Source organism: Diceros bicornis, chromosome 33 (genome assembly GCF_020826845.1).
Source record: "Diceros bicornis minor isolate mBicDic1 chromosome 33, mDicBic1.mat.cur, whole genome shotgun sequence".
Lineage (NCBI taxonomy): Eukaryota > Metazoa > Chordata > Mammalia > Perissodactyla > Rhinocerotidae > Diceros > Diceros bicornis.
Genome location: NC_080772.1, coordinates 25,385,040 through 25,405,945, shown reverse-complemented (window position 1 = coordinate 25,405,945; position 20,906 = coordinate 25,385,040). Strand labels below are relative to the sequence as shown.

The window sequence follows — 20,906 nt, the reverse complement described above, 5'->3', positions numbered from 1 at the left end:
TCTTTGTGGACATTGTTACACGACAGTCCCTAGTTGAGCAACTGGCAATGGTGAGAGTCTCGGCCCTACATTCCCTTCGTTTCACAGTCCAGTAAACAGAGGGTGAACTTTATTTAGCTGTTTCAGCGTTCCTGGAAAGGTGCCTGAATTTAATCACGGGAAAGCAAGTAAGGAGGACAGGCGGATAGAGAGAGAGCAGGAGAGCGAGAAGAAGGGTGCGGGGGCAGAGGGGACGTGGAGGAACAAAGATGGTCTCAGAATTGAGTATTGGCGGCAGACGCCTGGACCTTCTGTGAATGGTATCAAAATCGAAGAGAGCTGAGCAACCCTGCAGGTGCGAGGGGGATGGAGTGTGGGGGAAGGGCCCGAGGACGGGGGTGGGGGGCGTGGTTAGTTATCAGTAAACATTGAGCGGTACCGGGAAGAGAGGAAATGAGGCAAGCCGATTGCGCGAGCAGTTAAGATGCTCTGCAACAAGCACTGCAACTTTTCACAAGAGACAGATGCTGCTTCATAAAGAGCACGATGCTGTCTGCAGAGAATCCCCACTCCCACTTTTCAATTTTTCAATCTTTCCTCTGCGGATAGTCTCTCCGACCGCCCGGCGCACCCTCACACGAGAGGCGGGGACAACCTCTAAAGTTACCAAAATCCTAACACCCAGCGTGAGACTACAAGTCCCAGGATGCAGTGCTGCCTCGGCCAAACACCCACAGTACGCCGGAGAAACTACAAATCCCAGGATGCAGTGCTGCCTCGGACGCCCGAGCCCTTCTTTGAAGGCGCTGTCCCTTCGGAAATCGGATGAGAGTCGGTGCTGCATGCTGGGAACCAGAAGACCCAGAATCGGATTGGTCGAGATTTGCCAGTGACCGCTGCCCTCCCAGGCTGGCCTGCGGTGCTGTGAGAGGAGGGAGGGGGAGGCGTTGCACACTTCCTGTAGACGAAAGCGGGCGGCCGATTCGGGGAGTCCCCTCCTCATCAGGTACTAATCTCCCGCGTGCGGTAAAAAGCGTCTGTGACCCGGCGGAAGTGATTCCTCCAACTGCCCCGGAAGCCACGGCGGCAGGCAGCTGGGGTGGGGGGGCGGCCCTGGAATAGGGCTGTGGCGGTGCGCGGGGACCCGGTGCGGTGGCTGCGGTGGCCGTGGGGCTGACGAGTGAGTCTCGGGCTGGGGTGGGGACGGAGCTCTGGGTCCGCGTGGAGGACGAGGGAGGCCCGCACTGGGCGCGCTCGCACTCCCACTTCCCACCCCTTCCCATTTGGGCGGGGAAGGAACGGAAGCTCTTCATCTCCCCGGGCCTCCTCAGCTCCTGGTTTGGGGGAGGGGAGAAGAGGGCGGCGGGACCTCTCCTGGCGCTGCTCGTTGGGCTTGGAAAAGGGTGGAAGGAGGGGCGGCGGCCGGCGAGACCGGGCCTTCTTTGGGCTGAGCGCAGGGAGGGTGGAGTTCGGAGCATGGCAGCCTTGTGGCTTTTCCTTTTTGCTTTCCTCCTGTGCACTCTGATTCGTCCTTTTCTTTGAGTCAGTCCCTAGGCACAGGAGAGGGCCCTCGCTCTTTCCATCTGTAGGACCGCGAGAAGTTTACCTTCTGGGCAGCTTCATGGGCGATCTCTTCTCGACTTGGTGGTTTGGGGCTGTTGTGCATCTGTCTTCCAGTCTTGTCTGAAAGGAGGTATCTAGTGTCAGGCACAGTGGCCGTTGAGGTTGTCTTATGGAACTAAAACTTCGTTAGTGACATGTAAGTGTGGAGTCCGTGTCATTAGGGTTAGCATTTCTACTCTGCGTCGTCTTCAGTGTAGAAAACAACCGAAATCCTTTGGAGTTTTAAAATCTCATTTTCAAATTGCCAAATTTGCTTTTCGATCCCCAGACAGTTGTTTCCTTTTCTAAGTGGACTAAAATAACTCTCTGATCTCATTTTCGTTATAATTATTATATCGTTCATGATGTTGAAACCTCACAGTTCATGGTGGATTTCATTCATTCGGGAGATGCCATAGTAAGGAAACAGCCATGGTCTCTGTCATCGTGGATATTTATTAAGTGTTTATTGCCAGTAATGATTTTTGAGTTCATATTTAATTTTTAAATAGCTATCCATTTTTTTCTTAAGTATGAAGTTTATCTGATAACTATCTACCGTTCCGAAATATATGTATAAATTTATTCCAAATGGAGAATGTCAGTTTCATTACCTTATGGTAATTCTGTAATATAATTACAACAGCTGATGAGTTAAGTAATTCTGTAATATAATTACAACAGCTGATGAGTTAATGTTTTTGCCTAGAGACCTAAATGATAAGGAATATCTGAGGGGAGAGCTTTTAAGATAGCAGTAACTGCGAATACAAAGACCTTAAGGGAAGAATGAATATTAAACTAAGACGACCTGTGTGGTTGGAGCATAGTGAAGGAAGAGTGATGGGAGATGAGATCAGGGTTAGCAAGGACTAAATAAGATGGAACTTTATAGTCCTTTTTCTGTCTGTAATGAGAAGCCATTAGAGGATTTTGTGCAGGGGAGTGACATCTGACTTATGCTTTTGATGACTAGTTGCTGGGTGACGAACAGACCAAGTTGGAGGAAAGTGGAGAAACCAGCTCCCATGGAAGCTTGTAATAGTCCAGTTGAGATATGGTAGCTTGAACTAGAGATGTAGACTTGAAAGTTAGTGAGAAGTGGTCTTATTTGGAATGTAATTTGAGGATGGAGCCAAAGGGTCCTGCCTTCACCCTTACGACAAAAAAATTTTTTTTGAGGAATCAACTGTTTTGTCTGAGCATCTGGATGAACAGTAGTGCCATTTACTGAAATAAGGAAGACTGGAGGGGTGTACTGGTTTATGAGGAATACACAGGGGTTCTGTATAGGACATACTCAGTTTGAAACTATTATACAGCTCAGAGTAGGTGCAGTAGGCAAGTTGGATATCCATGACTGTTGCTCAGGCGAGCAGTTGGGCTAAGGAGATAGGTGATATTTTATGGGTGATATTTAAATCTCTGGACTGGAGGACATCAAGTAGAGAGTGTTAATGGAGAAGAGGACAGATGGGAGCACTCTGGTCAGAAGAGGAGCAGTGATGGAAGCAGAAACGCCAGGAGGGTGTAGCATCTGTAATACTAAGGGAAGAAAATGTTTTGGGAAAGAGGGAGTAGTCAGCTGTAAAACTCTGCTAAGAGTAAGATGAGGATCAAAAATTGACCACGTGACCAAGTAAAGTGGTTGAAAAGGGGTCCGTTTGAGTGGGCTAGTGGGCCAAAAGTCTGATCAGAGTGGGTTAAGGAGAAGTGGATGGTAGTGATGATGTTACAGCGTTTCCGTGTCTTGATGGGAATAATGGCAGGACAAAGTTCATGGATAGCTGTGCTGAAGTGGAAAGGTTGGCCTTGGATAGGAAGGATGGTTTTTCCTCAGTTTGAAACAGGAGGGAGGACAGAGTAAATGGTATGAAGATGCAGGTAGGATGAAAGTGGAAAGACAAGGCAATTGAAGTGATTTGTGTCTGTTTTCTTGATGAAATAAGTGAAGTTGTGAAGGCAGAGAGGAGAAGGGTGTTGGAAGTTGAGGAGAAGCTGTATAAATTTTTCAGAGTAGGAAAGCCAGTGTACTAGGAAGATCACTATAATGCCAAGTGCCTATTTAAAGTGTGTGGTCATAAATTTAAAGTTGAGACCAATCAAATGGTTGTGTCTTTTCTCCAGCCACATTCAGCACTTTGGTTGAGGCCCGAGCTAGGCAGAGAATTGGATTTGGCGGGGATTGGGCTTTGGGTGGGAGGCTACATCAGAGGAGAGGGTAGGAGTTAAGGGTATAAGGACTATGAGATGTAGGTGGTGCCAGTCCTGATGAACGCTTAATGGTGGGATGAAGCATGGTCAGAACTTGTTTTATATATTTATATTTAGCCTATTGTTCTGAAGGTTCTTTTTAATTACTTTATGATACATAGAATCTATAATTAGATACATACTATATAGTGAGAGTATTTGCTCATATTTTTTAAGCCAGAACAAAGGAATTTGAAGATCACTGTCTATGAGGGAGACGAGGTAGTTTACAGGGGTGAGGCAGACCCTTGGTGGGAACACACCATGCTCTGGAGCCCTTAAGTTCTGTGCTGTGTCAGGGAGTGACTGCATAATACTGATGGGAGATTGGGAGTTAAAGGCATTTGTCCTAGAGGGAGTATGAATTTCAGATGGGTTCAATCATGAAATATTAGAGCTGAAGGGACTTTTAGACACAGTTGAGCCAAATTTCCTCATTTGGGAGATGAAGAAACAGAAGTCTTATCACTTAACCTATCTGAGTCTCAAGATGGAAATGCGGAGAGTAGAAATTCAGATGTGGACTTCCAAGGACGCTGAGTTACTTTGTATACCACCCCCCCACACACACAGGGCTAATGTTCTTTACTTTGCCTGGATAGCCCTCTCCTTCCAGTTCGGCCTGGTGAAAAGACCTCCATCTGTTGAGTCCCAGATCAAAAGCTACTTTCTTTTTATGGCTGTTCACTTAACAGATTCCTAGTCTCAAATTTACTTTCTTTGGGACTACCAAACTCCTACTGCCCTTCTGTTAGCATCTGCATATCCAGAGAATTTGAGTTAATTTTATTATCGGCATAAGTATCTTCAAACGTTAATCAGGCAGAAAACCATTCAGGATTGATGATATCTTTTGAGTGAAAGATACCTAAATTTAAGAAAAACCATCAGTAAATTTTTGAAAAAGTCTTACTCTAGCCTTATTTTTTTTAACTGAGGTATGATTAACATACCATGAAATGCTGAGTGTACCATTTAGTTTTCACAAGTGGTTATCAAGACTCAACATTTTTATCACTCTAGAAAGTTGCCTCATGCTCCTTCCTAATCACTCCTCCACCAGAAGCAACCACTGATCTATCACCATAAGTTTGTTTTGCCTATCCTAGAATTTTATGTAAATAGAATAATAAAGTATGTACTTTTTTGTTTGACTTTTTCCACGCAGTATAATATTTTTGGTATTCATCCATGTCTGAAGTATCAGCAGATCGTCCCTTTTGTTGTGCATAGAATTCCTTTGTATGACTGTATCACCACTTCTGTATCATCTGAGTAGTTTCCCATTTATTTATGAATAAAGCTTCTGTGAGCATTTTTGTAAAAGATTTCTTGTGGACAAATTATTTCTTGGATAAATACCTCGGAATGGAATTGCTGGGTCATAAGATAGAGGCATGCTTAACTTTTTTAAGAAACTGGCAAACAGTTTTCCAAAATGATTGTACCATTTTACATTCCCGTCAGCAATATATGAGAATTCATTTGCTCTATATCCTCTCCAACACTTAGTGTTGAGCTTTTTAATTTTAGCACTTTTGAATCTATAAAGTGTCTGATTAGGTCTTTTGCCCAGTTTTTAATTGAGTGGTTTGTTTTTTTATTATTGATTTCTGGGAGTTTTTTATTTACTCTGGATACAAATCCTTTGTCAGATTTGTGTTGAGAATATTTTCTCTGTCTGTGGCTTTCCTTTTCATTTTCTTAATTTTTTTTCCCCCCAGGGGAAGATTCTCCCTGAGCTAACATCTGCTGCCAGTCTTCCTCTTTTTTTTTTTGGTCTGTGAGCTGCCACCACAGCATGGCCACTGACAGACAAGTAGTGTAGGTCAGTGCCTGGGAACCAAACCCAGGCCGCCAAAGTGGAATGCACCAAACTTAACTACTAGGCCATGGGGGCTGGCCCCATGTTGTTTTTTGATGAGCAGAAGTTTTTTATTTTGATGGAATCCAATTTATCAATTTTTTTCTTTTATGACTTGTTCTTTCTGTATCTTCTTTAAGAAATTAACAGAAATGAACTGATGTCATGAACATAGACTGTGTTTTCTTCTAATGGCTTTATTATTTTACCTTTCAACTCTATGAACTGTCTCAAATTGATTTTTGTATATGATGTGAGATAGCAGTGAGGCTCTTGTTTTCCATATAGATATCCAGTTCATCTAGCTTAATTTCTTTTTTCATTTTTTTCATTTTATTTATTTATTTTTCCCCCAAAGCCCCAGTAGATAGTTGTATGTCATAGTTGCACATTCTTCTAGTTGCTGTATGTGGGACATGGCCTCAGCATGGCGGGAGAAGCAGTGCGTCGGTGCGCGCCTGGGATCCAAACCCCGGGCTGCCAGCATCGGAGCGCACGCACTTAACCGCTAAGCCACGGGGCCGGCCCTAGCTTAATTTCTTGAAGAGATTTTCCTTTCTAGCTGTACACTTTGATTCATTTACTTTTCTTTTCCAATTTAAGGATTTAGGAAAGTCATGTTTATCATCTTTGCCACTTGTAATTGGATATGAAACAGCTATAACCTACCAAAACATAAGTAACCTAGAACCATCATTCACAGTGTGCCCGGGGACCACCTAACATCACTGTGATGGTTGTCTGTTGTGGTCCACACCACCTTCTGTAATATTTCTGATTGATTATTTGTGGCCAGTCTAAAATAGAGTTCTCAAATATCAGAGCGATTTCATCGAATCAGAGTTCCTAAAGCCCTACAATTCATGACAAGCAAATTATAGAACTGGCATTTGTGAAGGCAAGTTACTAGAAGCCAAGGTTCTGCTAATGAGATTGATTTTTTTTTTTTTTTTTTTTTTTTTTTTTTGGTGAGGGAGGGCAGCCTTGAGCTAACACCTGTTGCCAATCCTGCTTTTTAGCTTGAGGAAGAGTGGCCCTGAGCTAACATCTGTGCCAGTCTTCCCCTATTTTGTATGTGGGTTGCCACCGCAGCGCAGCATGATGAGTGGTGTAGATCTGCACCCAGGATCCAAACCCACAAACCCCGGGCCACTGAAGCGGAGTGCGCCAAACTTAACCACTACGCCACCGGGACAGCCCCAAGATATTTTTATAATACAGTTGATTTACTAGGTATTATTACATGAATATTTATTGTAGTGGTAAAAACTTGACCATTTGGGACAACAGTTGGGCTGTTACTAATTGTTAGCCATCAGAAACAGATTGAAAATTGAGGTCAGCTTTTACTTTAAATGATCTAATAGACTCTTGGTAAAAGTAAAGAACTTCCCTCTTTGACCTCCTATAGGCTGCCACTGAGAACAAAACTTGTTCTGAAGCTCAGGGATGTTTGGGAGCAAGTTTTAACCCTAGGAGATTTGAAGACATTATCAAATACTTAAAATTTTCAGATAACTAAAAGTGTGTTAGTCCCTGGAACCTTGAAATTCCAGAACCTTGAAATTCCAGAAATCGTATACAGGAATACATGTTTCATACACTTGCATTTATAATTAACACTATATGGTGCAAAATTGTGCAACTGATGTGTTGGTTATCATAATTCATAAAAGGTGGCTGTGTCCTGCAAGTCTTTAAAATAAAAATTGCTTTGGGCCGGCCCCGTGGCTTAGCGGTTAGGTGCGCGCGCTCTACTGCTGGCGGCCTGGGTTCGGATCCCGGGCGCGCACTGAAGCACCGCTTCTCCGGCCATGCTGAGGCCGCGTCCCACATACAGCAACTAGAAGGATGTGCAACCATGACATACAACTATCTACTGGGGCTTTGGGGGAAAAAATAAATAAATAAAATTATTAAAAAAATAAAAATAAAATAAAAAATGCTTTAAGAATTAGAATTCATATTGAGTAAATTCTGTTGTGAAAAATAGAATACCATCTCCTTCCCTAGTCATTCCCTCCACTCACTATAACCCGAAGCATTTCAATCATCTTAAATAGATGTTTCCTAAAAGAACAGTTTTCATTGTGGTTGTCTAAAAGTTCTAAGTTTATTAAATCCAACATCAAGGAAGAACGTGAAAAGAATCAATTTTGGTCAGAAGCACTGTGCCACTGAATAACGTTATTCTGTTAGAAAGGTCGGGATAATACTATGTCTGGCAGATACATTACTGTCTGAAGCTTCACTTTGTTAACGTTACCACATAATTACCATTGTGGCTGGATATGTGGGTCATAGTGAAAACCTCCCTGCCTTGTGGAAACTTACAGCTAGTTAGGGAGACAAAATATATCTAAAAAGACACTTAGAAGGCAGCTGTGAAGCACTAGTATCTAATAGTGAAGAAAACTGTAAATTCCACAGTGGAGGAAGAAATGAGGAAGGGGTACTGTTTGCTAGAAGGATTAAGACTGCCTCTGCAAGAGTTAAATATAGGAGCATTGTTACAAATTGAATAGGCCAGAGTGAGAATTGTAACTCGTCCTAAGAGACATAAATTCAGTGACACTATAAGCACATTCTAGGCAGGATATTTTGATGTCTTATTACAGGTTGGAATTGCGTCCTAACTTTGTCAATTTGTATTACATGGCCAAAGCCTCTCTTCTTGCCTCTTCAAATAGGCCTGAAAATTAGATAATTTTTGGTTAATGTAATTTTGTTTTGCTTTCCAAATTAATTATATTCTTACATATAGTTAAGAACTAATCATCAGGCTGACAGACCATGTTCACTTCATGAGCTGCTTGGTTCTACACATTTATTAGTTCTACACATTTATTAGTTTCTTTTTAAAAATCAGTTTTAAATCAGGTTTCTTTTTTTGTTTTTAAAGATTTTATTTATTTATTTTTTTCCCCCCAAAGCCCCAGTAAATAGTTGTATGTCATAGCTGCACATCCTTCTAGTTGCTGTATGTGGGACACGGCCTCAGCATGTCCGGAGAAGCGGTGCATCGGTGCGCGCCCGGGATCCGAACCCGGACCGCCAGCAGGGGAGCGCACGCACTTAACCGCTAAGCCACGGGGCTGGCCCTAAATCAGTTTTCTAGTTATTTATACTTTTGAACATGTATTTTTATGTATTTTATTTATTTGCAGAAAACATGAGATTAATAGGCAAGAAGCCATTTATTTTACATAGATGGCATCAAACTGTACCTATCATTCTAACCTTTTTAAAAATTAACAGTTGGGGCCGGCCCGGTGGCACAAGCGGTTAAGTGCAGGCGCTCCACTGCGGCAGCCTGGGGTTCGCCGGTTCGGATCCCGGGCGCGCACCAATGCACCGCTTGGCAAGCCATGCTGTGGCGGTGTCCCATATAAAGTAGAGGAAGATGGGCACGGGCAGTCTTCCTTAGCAAAAAAAGAGGAGGATTGGCAGATGTTAGCACAGGGCTGATCTTCCTCACATACAAAAAAATAAACTGTTAATTAATTAATTTATTTATTTATCTTGGTGGTATTTCCATGTTGTTACATATATAGATTTAACTTATTCCTTTTCACTGCCCCATAATATTTCATAAGTATAGATATGCTATTTTTATTTAGCTCATTCCCTAATTGGTGAACTTTTTAGGGTGTTTTCAGTTGTTCATTTGTACACATATTATAGTGAATATCCTTCTGCTTGCCTTTGCACACAATGCTAGTGTTTCTCTAAAGTAGATACCAAGGAGGAGAATTGCCAACCTTGTGATGATTCTGAAGCTGCCTTGCAAAACTGATGTACCATTTATTTACTGTCACTATCACCCATTTCCCCTCCCCTCCAACACTTAATTCTTAGCAAGTTTTAATGTTTTAGTTTGTGTTTTCCTGATTACTGTTGGGATCGCGCATTTTTATACAGGTCTATAAGCTATTTGTGTTTTTTTCTTCTGCTGTTTTTCCAGAGTTCAGTGTTTTTCTTTACATTTGGTCCTTTAATCTGTAGTGTATTTTTGTGAGGGGTGTCAGTTAGACATCTAACCTTATGTTTTCCAGGTAGATAGCCAATGTGGAAAAACAAAAAGATACAAAGAGTAGATTTGCGGCTATTGCTATCATCTACTTAGGTAATCCAAGCAAATGAAGTGAAAAACCATTAGAACTAAGAGAGTTCTGCGAAGGTGATGGGATATAAGAGCAACTTACCAAATTTAAAAGCTTTTCTTTGAAACAGGAGCAATAACTTTTCAGAAAGAATAATTGGAAAACAGATCTCATTCATAATAGAAACTATGAAGTACTTAAAAGTAGACCTAACAAGAAATATGTAATAACAAAATGGGGACTTGCCCAACCATTTAGCATAACATGTTTATCACACTATCATAATTAAAACAGTGGGGTTATTGGTCAGGTATAAACAGATTGATGGAACAGAACATAGTCTAGAAATCCATGTAATGATACAGTTATATGCTAAAGGTAACATTTCAAATAAGCAAAAGGATGAGCTTTTCAAAGATCTTTTCAGTGTTCAATTATACTAGATTCAAACCTGATGTCAGTGTAGGCCCTAGGCTCACCTAGAATTTCTATTTGTTACCAAAAAATAAAAAACTGTAAAAAAGTAATGTTCATATATAACACTCTAAAAGCATAGTAACATCTCAGGCCTTTGTTGATGTGTTTTCTGCCTAGAACTATTCTCAACCCACTGCCCCTCAACCTAAGGGACCTTGCTTTTCCCTACCTAATTCATGTTTCTAGAACACAGCTCAGTTATGGAATAGATGTTCAGATATTCACACTGAGACTTTTGTCACCCAAACTTAAATTTCTCTAGGTAATTTCTGGGTTAAGTCCAAATTTAATCGTATTTCAAATATGTTTAACTTCTACCTAGAAATTAGGATTTAGTCTTAACTGTTAATGTTGATTTAACACCTTCTTTGTTAGTGATGGGGAGTCTCTCTACCTGCCCTACCTCCCCCCTTTAACCATTGTTATATAAATGGTAGAACTGATTTACTATATTAAGAAGTCAGTAGAGAAACTGTTGCTACCCGAGAGCTTCTGAGATGTGACTTTGCATGGTTGCTTAGCTACTGCTAGTTAAGTAAACATCCTAGATGTTTTGCTCTGGATATTCTCCAGATAGAAAAGTTGGCACTTGGAATTCTTCTTCTAGCTTTTCTAGCATTTTTTCCTTTTTTGTTTTTTAGAAGAATAATTACGAAACAGTATGAATGGAAGAAAATAGTAATGACTGGTTAATTTTTTAATTGCCTACTATTATTATCATAAAATGACATAATGCTGTTTTTAAATTTTAGACAACTATCTAAGGATTTATATCAGCAGCTCTCAGCAGTAGTGGAAAAGAAGTTTTCACAGGAGCCAGAATTTCTTTCCATGGCAGTATGGAATGGTGGAAGGGAATATGGGCTCTAAAGGAAACCTCCCTAGGGTTAAATCCTCATGCTGCCACTTAAGCAGTAGAAGCCTTGAGCAAGTAGCAGCCTCTTAATGTTTCCTCAGCTCTAAAATGGGAATAATAATGCCCTTGTGGAAGTGTTGTTTTAAAATAAGATAATGTATATAAGATATATAGTGCATTTACCACTTATTAGGCCCTCAAATTTTTGGTAATAATGTTGTATCACCCCTGCTCTTTTAAACACATTAGAAATAATACTTTAAATAGTATTTCCATCCATGCTTAGCAAGTGTTCTAGACTAACAGATAGATTCGATTTCTGCTTCCACTGTGCTACCTGGAACAAATCATTCAGCCTCTCTATATGTCAGTGATGTTATCATTTCTTAAGGTGTGGGATTACACAGGTTATCTCCAAACTCCTTTCTTGCTTTAAAATGTTGTGGTTCATTTTCTTGACCCTTCCCTAAAGGCTAGAATTAAAATATTGGTCAGGAATTTCTTAAAGAACAGGATAATTAGGATATGGTGTTTTCCTGATAATGACATAAAAAATAATAACTGGTATAAATAAAATCCTCTTGGAAGAAATGCTGTTAAAATAGAAATTACTGAAAACATTAGCCCTTTTCCTTTAGCAGTCATCTTATTTTGTAAAATGTAAGATCTCTCAAAAAATTATAGATTATTTACCACTTTATTGTTAAATTTCAGAACTTTGGTAGCCTATAAGCAGAAGGATGGAACAGTAAAATGTTCTGTAGGTGTGCACAATAACATAAGAAGAGAGCAAGCCTTATCTTTTTCATTCTCATGAAAGCTACTTCATTTCTTTGGATTTATCATGTTGTCATTCATTCAGCAAATATTTGTTTTAGTGTCTACCAGTATTTAGTAGATACAGTATGCAAGATGATTAAGGCCAAGGATCTCCTTTAAGTTCAGTTCAGGTCCTAAGGAACAGCATCTGTATTTTTAAACTGTCATCAGAGTAGTTACCTTAAAGGAAAAAAAAAAACAACAAATTTGTATTTAGACTTTATTGTCCTGGAGGTGGTCATCTTTTCTCAGATGTTCAGAAACTTGGTACTGTTTCATATTTTGCTGGCTGGGAAACACTTGCATAGCAGAGAGAAGAGTCCTTAAACTTGTAACACCAGGGTCATATTAAATAACAATGGGTGAAAATATGTCTATTCCAGCATTAATCTTAATATAGCATTGTTATATTTTCAGGAAACTCCTAAGTTCCTGTGGGAGTGAAGTAGAATTTCATAAGAACATAATGGGTAAGTTATATAAAAGTAATTTTATATTCCAGCTAATAGAAGCTGGTTTTTCTTCTCAAAGATAAGCCTTTGACGTCAGTGAAGGCAAGTAAGAAAATGGTCAGAGTAGACTGTAATTAGTTGTTTAGATCAACAGCTTATGTTTACTATATATTCCCTACAGGCAGGTCTGTAACTTTTTCTGTACTGTTTAAGATTTAGTTGTACATATAGCACTTCACAGCTAAATATTTCAGCATGCATCTCCTAATTCAGTTTATGTTGAAAATTTCCCAGTTGTTTCAATAGTTTTCTTTACAGCAGATTTGTTATTTTAAATCCAGGATCCAGGGGGAGGGGAAATTGGAGAAAGCTGGTCAAAAGCTGCAAACTTCCAGTTAGAAGATAAATAAATACTGAGGAAATAGTGTACAGCGTGATGACTATAATTAACATCACTGTATGATATGTATGAAAGTTCTTGAGAGAGTAGTAAATCCTGAGAGTTCTCATCCCAAGAAAATAGTTTTTCTTTTTTTTGCTTTCTCTTTTTATTATATCTATATGAGATGGTAGATGCTAACTAAAATTGTAGTAATCATTTCACAATATATGTAAGTCAAACCGTTATGCTGTACACCTTGAACTTACACAGTGATGTATGTCAATTATATTTCAATAAAACTGGGGTAAAAAATGAAACCTGTATTTATTGTGACTTCTGATAAGAGTTATGTTAAGGAAGGAGCAAATAAAATTTTGGATGGGAAGAACTATCATTCTCATACAGGAAAAAAAAAATTCAGGATCCAATCAAGGATCACTTGTTGCATTAATTTGTCTTTTTAGTCTCCTTTAAACAGTTCCCTATTTTTGGGGTAGTGACAAGTCAGGTCTTTCATGACATTTTTAAATTTAGATTTGTCTGAGTGTTTCCTCCTGATTAGATTCAGATTAAACATTTTTGGCAATAGTAATACATAAGTGATTTTGATATTTATTAACCATAATTTTAGGGATTTCTAAATTAACTATCAACAAATGAATGAGTAAAAGAATATTTGTGGCTGAAGAGTACTTCAGCTTCGTCCTGTGTACTTCTCCTGTCTAGAGCTTCCTCAATTTTTAGAATAAGCCTTAAGATACCGTCTTCCTCAGATGTTGGTAATCAGAAAAATTAAAATTCTATCAGGACAAAATTGTAAAAGTTATATATGAGAAAGGATCTTAAAGGGATATACAAAAATATATACCCCACAAAGAAGTTATGTTGAGCTAGCAGCTGTGGCTGAAGCCACCATAGTGGCAGTGGGGCCAGCTGGTAGCAGAGTAACATCTACACACTCTAACTTCTCACTTCTACTCTGAATTTTTAAAGACTGATATTTGTTTATATTCATTACTTCAATCGTGCAGTAATTTAAACTGGGCAATAAAATGTTTTGATCAGTATTTTTATGGATCAAGAGTAAAATGCTGAATAAAGGAAGCCCTAACTTTTAGAGTTTGGGGTTTATCAGAGGAAGTTGAGCTCACATGGCATATAAACATTCATTCATAAACACACTATACGTCTTATTTTTAAAAAGAGTATTTCAGGTGATAGGATTAAAGTTTTACTATTTGAATATTTTTTCTTTGTCTTCAAATTTGAATGTGCTCCTGTGGTCACAAAAAAATTGTTAATACTTCCTTGAAAAATACTGGTAAATTTTCATCTAAAGTAACATCCTCAAATGTAGAGTTTATTCTGACATTGGAAAATGTAGAGAATAATAAAACAAGGAGTTAAAAACTTTAAAATGGTGGTGGCCATTACCCTCCAGAAATGCTTCTAGTCTGACTTCCTCAAATATTAATCTTGGTAAACCTGTTTGTTTTTAATAAGTTTTGTGATTCAAAAGTCATTTTACTACCTACTTTACTTTAGATGGAGAGGAGAAAACCTACGGTGGCTGTGAAGGCCCTGATGCCATGTATGTCAAATTGATATCATCTGATGGCCATGAATTTATTGTAAAAAGAGAACATGCACTAACATCAGGAACAATAAAAGCCATGTTGAGTGGCCCAGGTAGGTACATTTCTTTAATTTCTCTTAGTATAGCTTCACTTTTAATATTTGATGAATGTGTTTCTAAGTTGAATTAAGTGACTCATAATGTTAGAGAAAGAGACACTAACTGTTCTAACATCATTGCATGATTATTTTGCATAGGAAAAAAACTGGTTTCTGCTATTTCCTGTTTTCAGTTATTTTCCCCTGTTTCAATAAGACCAAATTGATTATTTTGTAATAGGAAGGATCATTTCCCTATGTTGGTTTCCATGGTCAGCTTCTTAACCACAGAAGGACTCTGGTGATTTGTGCTCCTAGTTACATATAAAGTTTATCAGTAGAAGTTACTGCCTCCCTAATATCTATTCTTAATATTTTCTTTTTTTTTTTTTCTTCTTTGAGGTAATTTTTTTCTACCTCAAAGAAAAACGTTTTCTTAAGGATAGAAATTGCTGGAGCATAAGGTAATTCTAGGTTTAACTTTTGGAAGAAAAGCTGAACTGTTTGCACAGTGGCTGAACCATTTTACATTCTTATCAGCAATGTATGAGGGTTCCAATTTCTCCACGTCCTCACTGACACTTGTTATTTTTCATTTTTTTTTATTTTCTCCTAGTAGGTGTCAGGTGGTATCTCCTTGTGGGGTTTTTTGTTTTTGTTTTGTTTTGTTTTTGTGTGAGGAAGATTAGCTCTGAGCTAACATCTGTCAATCCTCCTCTTTTTGCTGAGGAAGACTGGCCCTGGGCTAACATCCGTGCCCGTCTTCCTCCACTTTATATGGGACGCCGCCACAGCATGGCTTGCCAAGCAGTGCATCGGTGCACGCCTGGGATCTGAACCCCGGGCCGCCGCAGTGGAGTGCACACTTAACTGCTACGCCACCGGGCTGGCCCCTCTCCTGTGGTTTTGATTAGCATTTCCCTAATGATCAATGATGTTGGTCATCTCTTTGTGTGCTTGCTGACCATTTGTATATCTTTTTGGGAGAAATGTCTGTTCAAGTCCATTGCCCATTTTTTAATTGGGTTGTTTTTTTTTGTTGAGTTGTAAGAGCTCTTTATAAATTCTAGACACTAGACCCTTATCAGATATATGATTTGCAAATATTTTCTCCCATTCTATAGGTTGTCTTTTTCTTGATAGTTTCTTTTGATGCACAAGAGCTTTTTATTTTAATGAAGTCCAATTTATTTTCCTTTTTGTTGTTCGTGGTTTTTGGAGTCCTCTCTAAAAATCCATTGCCAAATCCAATGTTATAAATGATTTACCCCTTTGAGTTCTATGGTTTTAGCTCTTACATTTCGGTCTTTGATTTTAAGTTAATTTTTGTATATGGTGTGAGGTAATGATTCAACTTCATTCTTTTGCATGTGGGCATCCCAGTACATGTGTTGAAGAGACTGTTCCTCACCCCATTGTGAGGTCTTTGCACCCTTGTTCAAAATTAGTTGGCTGTAGATGTGTGGGTTTATTTCTGGACTCGCAGTTGTCTTCCATTGATCTATATATTTATCTTTATGCCAGTACCACACTATTTTGATTACTGTAGCTTTGTAGTAAGTTTTGAAATGGGGAAGTGAGAGGCCTCCAACTTTTTCTTTTTCAAAATGGTTTCGGCTATTTGGGGTCCCTTGCAATTCCTTTTCTATATTTTTTACTACAGATGTTTTAAAACATACACAGGAGTAGAGAGAATAGTATAGTCACCTCCATGTACCCTTCAACCATCTTCAATAGTTATCAACATTTTGCCAATATTGTTTCATCTATTATCTTCACTTTTTTTTAAGAGTATTTCAAGCATATTCCTGACATTGAGTCATTTCACTTGCAAAATCTGTGACAGTCCTTGGGGCCCGGCCTGGTGGCGCAAGCCATTAAGTGCTCGTGCTCCACTGCAGCGGCTTGGGGTTCACCGGTTCGGATCCTGGGTGCGCACCGACGCACTGCTTGGCAAGCCATGCTGTGGCGGCATCCCATATAAAGTGGAGGAAGATGGGCATGGATGTTAGCCCAGGGCCAGTCTTCCTCTGCAAAAAAAGAGGAGGATTGGCAGATGTTAGCACAGGGCTGATCTCCTCACAAAAAAAAAAAAAAAAATCTATGACAGTCTCTTGTCCCCCCACCATGCTCCCTTTTTTTCAGATCATCAATTTTACGGAGAAACAAGTTTATTTGTACAGTGTTCACATCCGGATTAGACTTAATGTTTCATCTTGTAAACTCATAATTAGAACTCTAGAGCTTGATTAGAATCCAGTTCATTTTTCTAGGCAAGAATACTTTATAGGTGGTATTTTGTATTCCTATTGTATCATATCTTTTAGCAATGTCAAGATTGATTAGTGGGTTCTAGGGTTATCAAGCTGATTCGTCCATGAACAATTCCCCAGTCAGACTTTTATATAATGGTTTTACCATTCATTGTTGTTATTACTGAGATTTACTTCATTTAGAATTACAAAACAGTGACTTTTCTAATTCTGTAATTTCTTCTGCATTTATTGGTTAAAATTCTCCTATAAAGAAGAAGTATTTGGTTACCCTGAAATACAGTCTGTACAGGAAAGAAAAGATAAATGCTTGCTTTTTTTCCCCTTACATATAATTTTTCAGAGTAATGACAGCATCCTCCAATAATAAAGAGTGTAGTAAATAGTGTTTTGTTTTTGTCTGTTTTTTTGCGTATCATTATTAACTGATGACTTTTTATATTTGATGTTTTTCAATCCGGTGCAGTCATTCTTACCGATGCTCAAATTGCTCTATTTGCTCCATTGTTATGCCAGAAGGAGCCACATCAGGTTGGCTGCTGTGTCCTTTTGATATGGCTACATTAGTCTTGGATGGCTATACTTTGTTGTTGTTAGTGCCGTCGAGTCAATTCCGACTCCTAGTGCCCCTGTGTACAGCAGAGCAGAACCCTGCCTGCCTGGTCCTTTGCACCATCCTCTCACCTTCCTGCCTTGTATTAGACTATGCTCTGCTGCTATTCATAGAGTTTTCATGGCCACTTTTTTCAGAGGTGATTGGCCAGGTCCTTCTTTCCAGTCTTTCTTAGTCTAAAAGCTCCACTGAAACCTGTCCACCCTGGGTGACCCTGCTGGTGTTTGTAACAATGGCAGCATAGCTTTCAGCATCACAGCAACATGCAGCCGCCACAGTATAACAACTGACAGGTGGGCGGTGTGGTTCCCTGACCTGGAAACAAACTCAGACCACAGCGGTGAGAGCACCGAATCTTAACCACTAGGCAACCAGGGCTGGCATAGCTATACTACTTTCTGTAATAACAAGATTTCTCAGGCTCATTTTGTACATTATTCCGCAGTCTTGAAAACAGCCATTTTTCCAAAGAGCTTTGTTTTCTTTTAGTGGAAAATGGTAGTTAGGGACCCCAGTCTGGGTGCTAGCAGTACTCATTCTCCTGGGTTGAATTGCTTTTAGACTTTATTAGACAGAGCTAGGAGGTACTTGAGGAAAAAAAGTCAGGGATGCCAACAAAATTTTAATTAAAAATTAAGATTAAAGGATTTTTGCTTTTTGTAAGCTTGATCTCCTTTAATTTAAAAATAAGAGTTTTATCTTTGAAGCATCAAACTTTCAGCCCAAAACTAAGGTTTGCATAGAAAGGGATGAAGTACTGATGTATGCTACAACGTGCATCTGCTTGCACCTTCAAAACGTTATGCTAAGTGAAAAGCCAGAAACGAAAAGGTCACATGTTGAATGGTTCCATTTGTATGAAATATCCAGAATACACAAATCCATAGAGACAGAAAGTAGACTGGTGTTTGCCAGAGGTTGGGGGTGGAGAAATGGGGAATAAATTGCTTAAAGGGTACAGGGTTTTATTTTAGGGTGATGATAATGTTTTGGGACTAGACAGAGGGGGTGGTTGCACAACATTGTGAATGTACACTGAATTGTACATTTTTAAATGGTTAATTTTATGTTATATGAATTTCACCTCAAAACAAAAAAACACTAATGTTTGTCTAGTATCAAACGCTTAATAAGTGCCTATTGGTAATATCGGATACATATATTCAAGAAGGTGAGTTTTAGTTATTGGCAAACCAAAATTTACCTTGTTGCTGTGAATTATTTGCTGAATCCTGCTCTCCTTTCTCCCCACCCCACCCCCAAGCAATAGGCAATTATTAGAAAACTTTTAAACTGCTACATTCTCAGAAAGTATAGTTTTCTGCTTTTATATTCAGTACACACTGCTGCTAGTGCTAGACTGCTAAGAAAATACTTTATCCCTATAGAAGAGGCTAAATGATATGGACTTTATATAGCTAAAGAAAGTTTGAGAGATCACTAGAAACAATTTATGAAATGTTATTAAACAAAGGGAAGTAGCTTATGAGCAGATCTCATTAACATGATATTTCTAAAAACTAAAGGGGGAAACAATGGATTTACTTTCTTGAAAAGATTCTTTTTTAAAATAGTATTTCACCTATTTATTTTTACATGGCAATTCAGTATAGCACAGGGCTCCTGATGATCCATGAAGACTTGATTGCCTAGACTGAATCTTCTAAAAGATTTGGCTTTTAGGACCAGCCCCGTGGCCTAGTGGTTAAGTTTAGTGCATTCCACTTCAACAGCCTGGGTTCAGTTCCTGGGCGTGGACCTACACCACTTGTCTATCAGTGGCCATGCCATGATGGTGGCTCACATACAAAATAGAGGAAGATTGGCAACAGATGTTAGGTCAGGGCAAATCTTCCTCAGCAAAAAAAAAAAAAAAAAAAAAAATTGGCTTTTTTTATGTCCTACTCACCCTTCAGTAATCATGCCACCAGGATTCTTAGGAAAAGCTACTTAAGGGTCCAAACTTCTGGGAGAGAATTAGAATTTTAAAATTCAGTGTTAATGAATCTCAGATGCTATCTTTTTTTTTATTGATGTCTTAGTTATTTATAACATTGTGAAATTTTAGTTGTACATTATTATTTCTCCATAACCATATAAATGCCTCCCTTCACCCCTTGTGCCCCCCCCACCCCCTTGCCCCTGGTAAGCACCAAACGGTTGTCTCTGTCTGTGTGTTGGTTTATCTTCCACATATGAGTGAAATCATGCAGTGTTTGTCTTTCTGTCTCTAGCTTATTTCGCTTAACATAATACCCTCCAGGTCCATCCATGTTGTTGCAAAGGGGATGATTTTGTCTTTTTTTTATGGCTGAGTAGTATTCCATTGTATATATATATCACATCTTTATCCAATCATCAGTCGAGGGACACTTGGGTTGCTCCCACGTCTTGGCTATAGTGAATAATGCTGCAATGAAGATAGGGGTGTATAAGCCTCTTTGGATTGTTGATTTCATGTTCAGATGCTATCTTAATAAAGATTTTTTTATGTTCATACTCAGAAGTCAGAGTTAGATATTTTGTTTGATGCTAGTTGGGTTATTCTTTTCACATTGTAATAGTTTGCTATGGCTGCCATAACAAAAGTACCATAGACTGGGTGACTTAAACAACAGAAATTTATTTTCTCTCAATTCTGGAGGGTAGAAACTCAAGATCAAGGTGTTGGCAGGGTTGGCTTCTTCTGAGGCCTCTGCTTGCCTTGTAGGTGGTTGTCTTCTCCCTCTGTCTTCACATGGTCTTCCCTCTGTATGTGTCTGTGACCTAATAATCTCTCATTCTTATAAGGATACCAGTCATATTGGATTAGGGTACACCCTAATAACCCCGTTTTGCCTCAGTTATCTCTTTAAAGACCCTGTCTCTATGCTCACTTTGGCAGCACATGTACTAAAAGCAGAATGATTGCAGAGAAGATTAGCATGGCCCCTTCACAAGGATGACATGCAGATTTGTGAAGCAGTCCATATTTTTTAAATGCTTCCTAAGCAGGGGGAAGAAAAAAAAAAAGACCTTATCTCCAAATACAGTCATATTCTGAAGTACTGGGGATTGACTTCAGCATATGAATTTTGGAGGGACAAGTTCAGCCTATAACGAACTCCTTTTCTTTTACAGGTCAGTTTGCCGAGAACGAAACTAATGAAGTCAATTTTAGAGAGATCCCTTCACATGTGCTATCAAAAGTATGCATGTATTTTACCTACAAGGTTCGCTACACTAACAGCTCCACGGAGATTCCTGAATTCCCAATTGCACCTGAAATTGCACTGGAACTGCTGATGGCTGCGAACTTCCTAGATTGTTAAATAAAATAAATTATAATAAACTGTTAACTTTTTTCAGTATTTAATACCTGTAGTTCAGTTAGTAATTTTTTCATATATAGCATGTTGCCTGTGTGCGATTGAACTTTAAAGGTCATTGCAAAGCAGATTATCTTCTGTTCTTTTGCATAGCAATCAGAGTTGAAATTTGTTTGCTACATCAACAAATTAAGGACATTTTCACAAATTGAAAAATAAACAAATATGCCAATTCGTAGGTGGTTTTGCCT

General features: G+C 39.1%; 1 protein-coding gene and 1 non-coding gene across 2 annotated transcripts; both read left to right on the top strand.

Moving 5' to 3' along the window:
- The first annotated feature begins 1,064 nt into the window (after nucleotides 1-1,064).
- ELOC (elongin C) lies at nucleotides 1,065-20,889 on the top strand. Its single transcript, XM_058528896.1, has 4 exons — nucleotides 1,065-1,159; nucleotides 12,371-12,423; nucleotides 14,333-14,476; nucleotides 20,468-20,889. The coding sequence occupies exons 2-4, from the start codon at nucleotides 12,420-12,422 to the stop codon at nucleotides 20,656-20,658; spliced, it is 339 nt and encodes a 112-aa protein (XP_058384879.1). The 5' UTR covers nucleotides 1,065-1,159; nucleotides 12,371-12,419; the 3' UTR covers nucleotides 20,659-20,889.
- Nucleotides 20,216-20,323, top strand: LOC131396683 (U6 spliceosomal RNA). Its single transcript, XR_009216614.1, has one exon. It is a non-coding gene; the product is annotated as a U6 spliceosomal RNA (small nuclear RNA).
- Nucleotides 20,890-20,906: the final 17 nt, after the last annotated feature.